Raw genomic sequence first — 13,650 nt, 5'->3', positions numbered from 1 at the left:
GTTCCCCCGGTCGCGCGCGCTTTACCTTGTTATTTTGTTTTCGAGAATTCCGTTCTTGTACCCATTTTTGTTGCAGGTCCGATTCTGGGTAGTCTGCCCGCTGTCATTTGACCATTTTGGGCTTCCAAAGGATTTGTCAGGTGTCAACCAAGAAAATAAGGACTAAAAGCGCATGATTATAATTTTTGTAGGAGATTGTGTTCGGAAGTATTGTTTTTTAGAGTGGTTTTTCTGTGTAAGAAATATATTTAAATAATTTTTTTATTTTTAAAAATTATTTTTAATATCAACACATCAAAATCATTTTCAAATATAAAAAAATTAAATTTTCATAAAATACTCCAAACAGTGTTGTAGTAGCATATATAGTTGCAAAATGGGCATATTAGAAAAAGAATAACACACTAATATATATAAAATAAAAATTAAAAAGGATATCTAAAGTAAAATAATCAAGTGGTTTTTAAACTCATACTTGAAGTGCATGCCACAATATTTAGTAATCTTGACTCTTGAGTGAATGGAGTAAGCACGCACCAAGCCAAAGCTTTTCAATAACAATACCCAGGACACACTCTCAAACGTAAGAACCACCTATCGAAATAAGTTCAGGGTGAAGGTAGAGGGGCAGTTTTGGGATTCGGGCGAGACGAGGCAATATTTTATCGGTGTAGAAAAGGAAAATTAAGAAAACCAGCCTCGTACACGACAGATTTTCACAGTCACAATGCCTCTCCTTTTCAAGCATTATTTAAGAGAGAGAGAGAGAGAGAGAGAGGCGAGCGTTTAGAACATGACAGGAAGGACAGAGCTGTTTAACACAATACAAACGTTTTAAAACGGAAAGTGGGGCCGAAACCTTTTTGACTAGTTGGCTTCATTTACAGCTCATAAAATGGGGATTGTAATCACGACGGCTATTTTTTTATTTAAAAATATATTAAAATAAAATTTTATTATTCTTTAAAATTTATTTTTAATATTAATATACTGAAAAATCTAAAATTAAAAAAGAATTATAAATATTTTTTAAACACAACCACAAGCAAACACGCTCTGAGTACGAATCCGTAACATCAAGAGAACCGCTCAAAAAGAGCTACTGTTACAGCAAGGGTTAAATTATAGTGGTTTTTTTTTTTTCAAGAGATGGCTTCCACGTAGGAAGGTCCCACAACCAGCCTGTACGAATCTCACGTGATTCCAGTTGAATCCCTTTGACTTTGTTGTTTAATTCAACAAAAGCTACGAACTCCACGCTACCCCTTTTCACCGTGTATCTCACTCACAGCCACATTATTTGCACTTCCCCCGTGCCTTTCTATTGTTAGTGTTTTCTTTTTCATCATATATATATATATATATATATATATAAAACACCAAAACGATCGTGTGGAAAATATGTCGATTGTTGGTGTTTCCTTTTGCACGGTGTGAACAGGAGATCGAATATATTGACTATTTAAAGATATACAGTCGTCATGTTGGGATGGTTGGCTATACATGTTGTTAAAAAAATATGTTCTTTTAATCCATTTTATTATTCTCCATCCCACACCAAAGATGGATGAATTACAGATCAAAATATCTCGAATAAGTTTCGAAGATCTTCATAATTATAGAGTTATCCAGTAATATTAAGTTTATATTTTTTTTTAAAAATCAAAAATTTCATGATTGACTAATAGTAGAAAAATACATAATATTCCTTTGGGTTGTCAAACAAAAAAAAAAACCAATGATATGAAAAATTAAGGTCCATTTATTTATTGAAAAATAATTTTTTATTTTAAAAAGTATTTTTTAAAAAAATAAATTATTTTTTATATTTGATAATGTTATAAAAAATAAGTTGAAAAATATTTTTCAGTGTTTTGTTATGTTATAGAAAATGAGTTAGAAAATAGTTTATTATTTTTTTCTTTTTTTTCAAGTTTATTAAAATAATAAAGATCAAATCTTATAAATTAAAAAATTAAATGAGAATAAAATTGAAAAAAATCTAATTTTATAAATTATTTCAAATAAAATAAATAATAATCAAAATAATAGAGATTAAATCTAACAATAAAAAAAATGAGTACTAAATTTGATGGATAAAAAATTTCAATTAAAAAATAATAAAAAAAAAGCAAATAACAATCACAAAAATAAAAATTAAAATTAATTAAAAATAAAATTAAATCAAATTTTAATTGATAAAATAAAAATTTAAATAAAATATATATCAATGAAAAGTTTGAGGACAAATTTGATATAATCAATAATATAATTTTTTTAATTTTTTTATAATTTTTAGAAAGTATTTTGCATTCTAAAATAAAAATATATATTTCTAAAAATTAAGTTAAAATTTTTATTGATTGAAAAATATTTTTAATTAATTAAATTTTATAATAATAAATAAATACAAAAATCATTTTTAAAACTATTTTTTTTAGCAAACAAACATCAAGGGGCGGAGGAGCGAATAATGGAGTATCTTCAGTACAAGTCAACAAAATTGACTCCGGCTCTCCCCTCGACTGATAATAAGAAGATGGATAATGATGGATAAAAAAAAAAAAAGATGGATAATGATGTCTTGAGCGTTTGAATTGTTCTTTAGTTTTTATAAAATGGAAGCCTCAATTTTATTTTTTATCAATTAAGTTGCTCATCTGTTAATAATAATATAATCAAGTGGACATATGCGTCTATGTGAAGATTTATTGACATCTTTTAATTGATGATATGAAATCCAAAACCAAAAAAATTATTAAATGTCATGAACATGAATATGATTATGGGTCCCCTTTTACCAATTTTAAAAACGTTTTCCTTTCAAGATATGCAGCTATAAAATCAAAGTTGTGAATATGTTTTATCGGGTTTAAGTAATGGTTGGAATTGTAATTATAGTTATTTTAAAAAAGAAAATTGTTTAAATATATATTAAAATAATATATATTTTTTATATTTTTTAAATTTATTTTTAACATCAATACATTAAAATAATTTAAAAATATCTTTTCACTACAAAAACAAACAAATACTTTTATAATTGGTGACATGATGTACAAGTGACTTCAATGCTGGTATTCCTTCGAAGTTTTAGATTCTATGTCATCTCTTAAGAGATGAACTAATAATTTCTTAAGCTACATTAATCGAAGTACTTATTATAATGTTATTAATAAATGAACAACCCAAACAATAAAAATTAAAGTCGAAACATCAATTATAAGAAAAAAAATTCAAACACTTGGTATATCAATATCCAATGAAAACCTTAATATTCCTCTTCTACTAAATTGAATTTGTAGCATTTAATTAGAAAAATTAATTAAAAAATTATTTGAAAGTGTAGTTATGATTATTTTTTAAAATATTTTTATTTTAAAATATATAAAATAATTTTTTTATTTTTTTAAAAATTATTTTTAATATTAGTACATCAAAATAATCTAAAAATATAAAAAAATATTAATTTAAAAAAAATATAAAAATAATTTTTATAATATAAAAACAAACATAATTATAACTTTATCGGGAAAATAAACGTAATTAAAAAAATGAACATAGAGATCTTAGCCTCGAAAGTATCATCGAGCACCCACTTATTCAAACAAGCACCTTTATACCAAACAATTTCCTCGAAAACCATCTCGTGAAAAACTGTGGATCCCTTGATCACGAGCCTTTCCCTTCTCTCGGGGCATCCCCTACTCAGCCTATTTTTCATTTTCGTGATTGAGGCCATGTGAGGTTTGAACTTTCAATTCCTATATGTTTTGATGTGTTGTTAGGCTTTCAATCCGAAGGGAAAGTGGAGACTATCCACGTTCGCTGACAATGGAATAGAAACTTAGAAGGCAAACCTAATTTTTAAACCCTAACTGCTCTAGGAAAGAGGTTAAGGTTCTCAAATTATTTTCAATATGCTATTCCAGTAAAGAAGAAGGGCAGGAAAAATATGAAAAGTAATTAAGGTCCATTTGTTAGTTGAGAAGTTGTTTTTAATAAATAAATAAATTCTATGAAAAATGGATTTTTTTTATATATATTTAGCTGTACTTGAAAAATAAACTAAGAACTATTTTTTTTATATTTCGTAAGTTGAAAAATAACATGTTTTTAGTCTGGTTTTTTTACAGTAGAATTTTTAAAAATATTTTAGGTGCTTGATTGAACGAATTCTCTCTATAAATGCATGCCCTCAGGCTTGTCATCCAATGACTCCAGCGTCTGCCTTCAAGTTCATTGTATTTTCCAGGCCTCGCCCCTTTGCGCTTAGTTTGATCTTACCTGTTGACTAATCAATTCTTGTGCTCCAATGCATCTTCATTTTCAGCCAGCTGAAAATTAACTTTTCTTTCTATACTATCTTGTTTTTATAATAGAATTCAATCTAATATGTATGGTTATTGTATAATATAATATGGTGTGTTTGATAGCATATTTTTAGCAATATTAATTAAATGAATCAAAATATTATATACATTAAATTAATATGATTTTTACATATCACGTATTGATATATCCTCGTGTATTAGTTCCAACACACACAAACACTAGTGGTAGTTAGTGATTTATGATTTTCCAATGGCATTTTTTTAATGTTTGTAAAAATAATAATTGAGTACACCGCATATAGTTTTTTGAATAATTTACAATAAGTGTTTTTTCCTCTTTTAAATTGAAACAAAAATTCTGTTTTCAAGAGGTTAATTTTTTTCTTTAATCGAAAAATGAATTCCATTCACTATTTTTTTAATACAACTAAACATGATCATAAAGGTAGAAAAATAATTTTCAAGCAGATTAAAAAAAATAGAGAGAGTCAGTTCAAAATTATTCATACAAATAGAGTTTTTTAAATGACTATAGTGATAATTAAAAGATAATTGTGTTAATTATGTTAATAACTTAAAATAAATTATTAACGATAAATTATTCGATTAAATTTTTTTATGCATGATTTTTAGTTGGGTAATAAAAAATATTTAAACTATATTTATTTGAAATATCAGTGATGAGTCTTTTAACTTTGATAATTATTTTACATGTGATAAATATTTATATTAATATCACATCTTTTAGATTTTTTTAACCTAATTTTTTTTAATTATTTGAGGTTTTGTATTATTAATTTTCCCAGTGAATTGATTTTGATCTTCCTGATCATTTATTATTTTAGATATTAATTATTTGATTATGTGAATGATTTTTACTTTTTTTCGGTTTAATATGTTTTAATACCTGTTTAATAAATAATTGCAAAACATTATTTTTATATTTAAGGAAACTTAAACTTGAATTTGCAACATTTAGGGTTGATTTGTTTTGTTTAAAATATATTACAAGTTCATATTTCTTGTATTTTTTTTTCAGAAAATATTTCCATAAAGTATTTTCTTATGTTCATTTCCCGTGAAATATTTAATAAAAAATGATCAACAAAAAATATTTTATAATTTTTCTTAAAACTTAATTTATTTACTAAAAAATATTTTCAATATATAAAATTCCATAAAATATTTTACTAATAATAATATAATATCATTAAATTATTACAACCATTATTTCTGTCTCACCACCATTTCCTCTCCCATTATCACATCTTTCTTTACTAGTATTATGACCATCTTCTCCTCCTCTTTCGTTATTATCATTACAATCATTATTATCTCTTTATCATTATTATATTTTTTTATCATTACCATTACTACTAAGAAATATTTTACATGTCACATACTTTATTAAAAAACACTCAAAAATATTTCACATGACTTTATCGAAAAAACATTTTACAAGAAAAGATTTACATGCAGAATATTTACTATTTGTAAAATATATTAGGTAAAACACACAAACCCTTACTATCTACTTTTAATCCACTTCCATATCATTTTGCAACAAACTACTAAAATACTAAAAAAAGAATTATGACTATTAAATGCATGCATTAGTTTTATTTTGGAAACTAAAGGGGTTGATACCCCTCAACTCCATGCACCAAACTTCGCAAGTGATCTCAATGGAAACTTTAATGTAATTAGCTCAGCAAAATCACAAAACACAAACCAATTTATTAGAAATGGATCAAGATTGTTCTTAATGAAGATCACTCCATGAAACGAACAAGCTCCGCCTTGTGACGATGTTAAGGAACCAGAGTCCACCGAAAGCCATAATGAATAATCATGTTTGCTAGGAGCTTGTTTGGTTTGATGTTATGGTTGTTTTTGTTTTTTTAATTATAAAGAAAAAAATATTTAATTAATTAAATAGTTTTTGTATTGATCCTATATATAAATTTATTTTAAATTTTAATTTTATAAAAACTAAAATAACAAGGTATTTTTTATTTTATAAGTAAAAATTCATTTTATAGGAGTTTAATTAAATACATATTTAAAAAATAAAAAAAATAAAAACTTTATTAAACCCGTAACCTAGTTACAAGTCTAACATTTTCTTATAAAAATAAATAAAAGAATTATGATGTTTAATTTACAATTAATTTTATATTAAATAATAAAATAAAAAATAATTTAAAATAAAAAAATAAAAAAAAATTAAATTTGACATAAAAATTAGCATGACATCTTCGTATTTCAGAGAGAACTTGCGTGGGAATAGAGGGCAAGAGAGAAAATAAAGAGGAGAAGAAACAAAAGTGAAAGGACCTCCACGCGCCACCAACTTAACGCCGCAAGAGAAAGGTGACATTATGACATTGAAGGACTTTGCACTAGCGCTTTAGCTTGGTGGTGCTTTTCACACACCGGCTCATGCACCACACATGTCAACTTTTTTGCCCCTGTTTTTCCCCTTGAAATCACATAACCCTACCCATAGTTAATTGAAGCAAACTACCAAATCTGATCTTAATTCAACCAATTTAAAAATATAAAATTGAATAGAAAAAAAGAACTTTAGCGACAAAGAAAACATGGCATCACTATAATCCACGGTATATGTATGCACAATGATTTCACAAAATGTTTAATTTAATTTAATTTAATTTTAATTTTCCACCATTTCCCACACAAACCAATCTCTTCAATCTGTGGAGAGAGAGACAGTATAGAGAGAGAGTAGAGACAATTCATTAAAATATCAGTTGGACCCTTTTAAATGCTGCGTTCATAAAAAATACAAGGGCATAATAGTAATCTATTTTGTTGCGAATTTTTGTCTTCCCATTCGTCATTTTGTTCTCCATTATTTTATCTCCCACCTATTTTTGCTTCCACAAGGTTGCAAGTTGTTTTAAAAAAATTCGATGAGGATACAGGGAGTAGAGACGGTAAGACTACGCGCTCTGCAATGATGAATACGGTTTTAAATATTTTTTATTTAAAAAAAAAATTAAAATAATATTTTTATTTAAAAAAATTATTTTTAACATTAACATATAAAACCATCTAAAATTATAATAATTTAATTTAAAATAAAAAATAATTTTTTTAAATACTTTTAAAACACAAAATTATCCACGCTTGAAAACTACGCACCCACCACGAAATAAAAACGAATCACCATCATGACGGCATCATAGTGGCCGACGTGGCAATATTTAATGGATTTTGGAGTCTTATGGTGGACCTGTGATGTAACTTCACGGAGAAGCAGTTGGGCAGTTGACAACTCCAGCTGGCATCATACACATTCACCGACTGCTTTCCATGGCTTTCAAGCAGCAAATCACAAAACAAGGACGGACGGACGGACGGACGCTTCACTTCTATAATTGTCTACTAGCAAGTGGACTGCTTTTATTTTTTGTTAAAGACATATTTTTTCAAGCTGATCAGGAAAAAAACTGAGCCACTTGATTTGTTGACGGCAGCGGTGTCCAACATGTTCCCCTCCCGTCCATTTCTTGGTCGGTTAAGCACTGTCTTTGGTTTTTTTATTTTACTTCTTATTCCCACGACCACGTTGGATTGGGTAGTTAGTGCTTTTCTTGAACTGGTCTGCCATTGCCGTTGGCTATATAGTTTGTTCATCTTCCTTGTTGTTAGCTTCGTCAATATTTGCCCTGCCCCCTTCGGGCGATTAAATATGAACCATTTTAATTTTATTTTATTTGGGACACATTTGAGGTTATAGATGAATAGGCTTTTTTTAAAAAAATTAATTTAATTTTTTTTAATTTTTTAAAATTATTTTAAAGTATTAATATTAAAAAAATATTTTAAAAAATAATCTCAATTATATCATCAAATAGACTTTACTATACATAAAATCAAGTAAAAACAATAAAGGATAAAGTCAAGTTAGTTTAAGAGGGTGTTTGAAAACATGAATTAACTAATAATTTTAAAATTTTTAATTTATTTTTGTTAAAATTTATTATTTTTATATTTTAGATTGTTTTAATATGCTAATCTCACAAATAATTTTAAAAAATTAAAAAAATAATATTTTAATATATTAAAAAAATACTTTAAAAAGTAATCACAACCATTTAAAAAATATTTTTAAATAGATCAAATTCCTTATCTTGTGCAGATATTTTTTATCTTATATGTCATATTCATTCAAATATTTTATTATGTGCTTGGGATACATGAACTTCTAATGAAAAAACGTGATTTTTACATCTCATATTGTATTTGGATGTATTTTAAGAATGTGCTTGACTTGAAAATTATTAAATTATCAAGGGATGTACATTATGCATCCACGCACGAGATGAATGATAGAGCCCCAGCACAAGAGACAATAGCATGTGATACCATTAATCGACGTTTACTCATTTCAGCAACACTCGCTATTGTAAGGCAAGGAAAAAGTGAACTTTGATTTATTTTATTTTTTAATAAGTCGATTTTAAATTTTGTATCAAAACAAGTCATAAGCATGGTAAAATATGTAAAAACATACACTTCGTAATTTGGTTTTATGGATTCAAACTTTGAGGGTAGTATTAAATCTTGTTTATTAGAGTCATGTAAATATATTAGAATATTAATGTTCTGGGGGTGTTTTCTTAGATCATCTAGGATCATTCACTCGGTAAAAAACCTAAAGTTATGGAATAAATTTTCTTAAAAGTACTATTAATTGGAAAATTTTATGAATTTTATGAACTAACTAGTAATATCTTAGTAATTAGTTTTTTGATCCATCTTTAAAAAAACCAAACATAAAAATAAAAGCAAATACGAAACTTATGACTCGATAAATGTGATGAAATTATATATCAATTTGGGTTTTTTTTTTTCTAATTTATCTAATTTTTCATTAAAGTAGGCCTAAAAATAATTAATTGAATGCAACTAGTAATTCCTGATCACAATAAAATTTATCTTTTCAATATGTTAATATAAGTAAGCATAACTCAACGATTTTATATCCCAATTATGAATCCCTTTAATTTTATTTGATTACAATGTAATGAAAATAGCTGTTTTATTGTATTTTCATGTTGTCCCTCTAAATTTTTATGGTCATCAGAAAATAACTAGTCATATCATATTAATTAATTTTTGTGATTTATTTAAAAAACAAATATAAAAAGAAAAAAAAATCTATGAATTATAAAAAATGAGAAGAATATATTTACAAGTTTTCTAGTCTCTTTTTATTAATCCTTTTTTCAAAATAAAATTTAAAGAATAACTAGTAAAATATTATGAATTATTTCCTATAGTTGTAAAATTGTTTGGGCTTTGTCTATTTTTTTTTATCCGAACAAGAAAAGAAAGCAGGAAAAGAAGATTAAGGAAGGCGTCTGCGTGGCTGGATTTTGTTCTGGTGGGGTCTGGTAGGTCCATTCGTTTGCATGGTTGGATTGGGTGTGGTACAACTGGCACATTTATAATTGGGCTCGTCGGTGACTTAATGTGGGCCCTTTTTCATCTGGCACCAACTAATTTGGAAAATGGGCCTCAGCAGTACTGGAAGTGAGAATGATAGAGGCCCAAAGGGCAAGTTTTTCAATGAATAAAGGGCAACTAATGAACTGCTGCAACCTCCTTCATTCGATTGTCTTCCTGCTCGGCTAGCCGCGGTGAGATTTTGTTTAAGAGGAGAGGCGCTCAAGATTGCCGAGTTTCTGTTAGTTTGATTTTCTTAGAAATGAACACTGCACTTACTATTAGTTGGCTCGTACTCCCTGTAGAATCTTGTACATTTGTAGTTAACTCGACTTTCCATAGCAGTGAATATATATTTCTTCTCACCACCACTCATTGCCAAAAAGATTTAACTAGATGAGGGAGCCTTTTGTAGCTCAACAACATGGAAGGGGCATTTTTTAAGGTCTACTGATAGGAATATTTGATTGAAGATTACTTCAGCACAAAAACCTGTCAGTCTGAAAAGGATAACCTTTCCTCAAAGATATGCATGGCAGTAAGAAGATTTATGTTTTGACATGAAGTCTTATTTCTTAAGTTATTGAAAAGTTTTCGTGTTGAAATCCCGAGAGTAAAAACTGAAAAGTCACCTTTCTTGTCTCTCTCTCTCTCCGTGTTTTTTTTTTCTGTCAAGCTAGCTAACTTAATAGCTTTGGAATGTTTCTGATAATTTAATCTCTCTATTGAATGAGCTACTGCCACAAGTCTACAAGGCTTTACTTGACGAGGTTATGGATTTCAGAAAGATGAGTAAGCTTCGGCATCATAGTTAATATGGAGATTTCTTTGCTGAAAAAGATGTCTGAAGAACTGGCATGCCTGCAAAACAAGTCTTTTTTGAAGAGTTGAGAGACCGTCCAATGATTAAGTTTGTATGAGGACGAGGGCGAAAAAGCTAGATGTGGTTGTGCTTTGAGTTGTAGAGAGCTTATATGTGGAGGAGGAGGTAGAAGAAATATTGCAAAGATTTGGAATCTCTTACCTATGAGTTCATAACTGTTTATATAACGATTGAACATCACAACTTGCACTGAGACGAGTGCAAAAGGGGTCCATTTACTTCCATCATATTATTAGAGATCATCATTTAGACTTCTAAAGGTTGGTGGATCATTGTTGAGGTGAAATGCAATGCTCGAAGGCACTATCTACTTGACAAGACCGACTCTTCACCTCGTTCCATGGATTCTATGTGCTCTAAAATCATGCATGCATTTAATACTGATACGATTTATGCTTGCGGTTGTTGGGGGGAGGTTGAGTTGACCGAGGATTTCCAACTCGACCCCTGTACTGGTTTTCTCTGACCGGCCGAGAAGAGGCACCCATTCTCTTCCTTGGGTCTCACTTCCTCCGGGTGGAAAGTACTTCGGATGTCTTGTCATGTTATATAGAATCAAGTGGGTCCTTTTTTGGATAAACTTATACCTCAGATACATCATTATGTTCTGGAAAATTCTAAGACTTGCAAGGTAGAAATTTAATCATGGAATGTTGTATCAGTACATACACAAGTAACAGGGAGCCTGTGAAAGTGGCTCTGCAGGCATGCCGACAAGATATAAAAATTTCCAGGCAGAGTGATTAATTTTCTTCTAGATTTTCAACTCCATCAAACTGCATGACCTCAACATGTGTGCTCTTGGCATAGAACAGGAAAAGAGGTCAATAGGATAATTTTATGGTGCTTATGATAAGAAAAATTAAGTTTACAAACAACACCTAGAATGTCACACAAACGAATTCTCTAAAGAGCCCTTACAAAGAAAATACTCAATTCTGGTCCTGCTGCACCATCAGGATTAATCATGTACAAAGCTTCAGTGTCTTTAGATCCAATCACTCTCTCAAATCTGGCTCTTATGTATGTCAATTCCCCATCAGCTGATTCCTTCTCATTATTTGGGCAAGGAAGCACACCAGCACCCATAGAAACACCTCTCAGAAGTTGCATAACATGAAGCTCATCATCAGACATTTGCTTCCTCCTAATAGAGTACCCAACCTTTCTTCCATTACAATACACAGCCCAAACAAACTCCTCCAATAGTTTCTTTTTATGTGTCTTGGTCTCGCTCTCTAAAGCGATTCTTACAATATCCGATGCCATTTCTTTGTGAAATAGACTTGAGTGCATCGGTAGCTCTATAACAAACCTCGGCACACAATGAGGATCTTCCTGGATGGCTAGACTAACTCTACCTTTACGATAACCAAAAATGGTACCTGTTGTGGCGTTGTCCTTGAGTAAAGCTTTACGAGGTCCGCCTAATAGTGCAACCATCTTGCAGCCTGAGGTTAACATGGGGAAGAGCTTGAACATTTTAAGAAGCCCACTGCTACTAGATTTTGATCGTTTCTCGCCTGCAGGGTGCCGGAGCAATGATAATATGGCTTGATTGTCCATTTGGAAGTATGGGCTAGAATGTACTGGTGGCATCGTTGGACTTACTATAGCATATGCAAAAAAATTCAGGAAAAATAAAGGGTGATGATGAGTTTGGGGCTTTGAGCTCCTGACAAACTATAAGATACATATAGAGGGAGGTGTAGGAATTAAAAAGAAGAGTTAGGAAGGTGGTTGGTCACTTTGGCTGGATTGCCCTTGGAATCTTTTCGAAGTGGGGAAGGGAAAAGAAAGAACCTCCAAGTTAGTTGAGAGAGAAGGGAAAAGGAGTACTAAAGCTTTTGATGTGACCAGGTTTAGTGATGAAAAAACAGATGGGGATTGAATGCGATAAGATAAGAGAAATCGGACCACATAAGGTTGGGGAAGGGAGGAAGAAAAAAACCCAAAAGATGATAAAAGGGACCCTGGTAATGCTGGCTCAATCATGTCCCTCTATGATAGTGTCAGCATCACTTCTTAAAACTTTGCTAAATAAAAAAAAAAAAAACACAATTCCAAGAAAGTAAATAAAAAATGGTACAGTTTTAAAAAGATGAGGGAAAATATCATAATTTGTAAAGAGTTATAATTTTTGGATAACTGCTATTCAAAATAATAATTTAAATAAAAATTGTAATTTTTTTAATGTAATTGTTATTCTCAATAACAACAGTAGTAGTTAATAATCATGATCAAGAATAACAATATCATAACAAAATTATAATTTGAATCGCATTTAAAATATATTAAATAGCTTTCATTTTCTTTCGTGGCCTTCACTCCTAAAGGAAAAAAACCTAGAAATTAAAAAACTTTAAGAGAAAACAACCTCAATCGCCCAAAACATCATCTAATCCTTCTTGAGTTGTTGTATACTTTTTTGAATATTGATAAATGTTAGGAAATTATTATAGAGGTTGATATTGATTTTTTTTTTGAAATTTATAAATTTTGGGAAATAATCTTTCATGGGTTAATGTTGGTAAATAATGAAAAATAATTTAATTATTGATGTTTTCAATAGATTGTATGGAATCTTTATTTAGAAGATAATATGGCAGCTGCTCCTGTTATATGCATATCGATCGTGGATTTATGAACATTAGTTTTCCCATTTATATTTTTTGAGTTTGTTGAGATGCATTGTCTAGACAGTATTATACAACAATTTGGCTTTAAGTAACATATCTCGTTTGACATAAATATGAGTGATCTGTTGCATTCCATTAATCATTCGAGTAAGCATGCTAGTTATAATTGGATGATCCACCATCTTCAACATGTATTAATATAAGATGCACAAAATTTTTAGAGAGGTATATTCTTTAATTTCGAAGAAGGAATACATGGATTGATACTTGAGTATAATACACTAAATCATTACACCTAACCCAACACAAATTTCTC

General features: G+C 29.2%; 1 protein-coding gene across 1 annotated transcript; it reads right to left on the bottom strand.

Moving 5' to 3' along the window:
• Positions 1–11,313: 11,313 nt before the first annotated feature.
• LOC105120652 (protein MIZU-KUSSEI 1-like) lies at positions 11,314–12,673 on the bottom strand. Its single transcript, XM_011018938.1, has one exon. It carries the CDS (start codon positions 12,292–12,294, stop codon positions 11,602–11,604), a length of 693 nt encoding a protein of 230 aa, XP_011017240.1. The 5' UTR covers positions 12,295–12,673; the 3' UTR covers positions 11,314–11,601.
• Between the last annotated feature and the right edge of the window lie 977 nt (positions 12,674–13,650).

This window comes from Populus euphratica, unplaced genomic scaffold, assembly GCF_000495115.2.
Source record: "Populus euphratica unplaced genomic scaffold, PopEup_1.0 scaffold6.1, whole genome shotgun sequence".
Classification (NCBI taxonomy): domain Eukaryota; kingdom Viridiplantae; phylum Streptophyta; class Magnoliopsida; order Malpighiales; family Salicaceae; genus Populus; species Populus euphratica.
The sequence above is the reverse complement of the archived record's forward strand: the minus strand, read 5'-3'. Positions and strand labels throughout refer to the sequence as shown.

Coding starts and splice junctions, on each gene's coding strand:
- LOC105120652 (XM_011018938.1), bottom strand. CDS start 12,294: ATGCCACCAGTACATTCTAGCCCATACTTCCAAATGGACAATCAAGCC.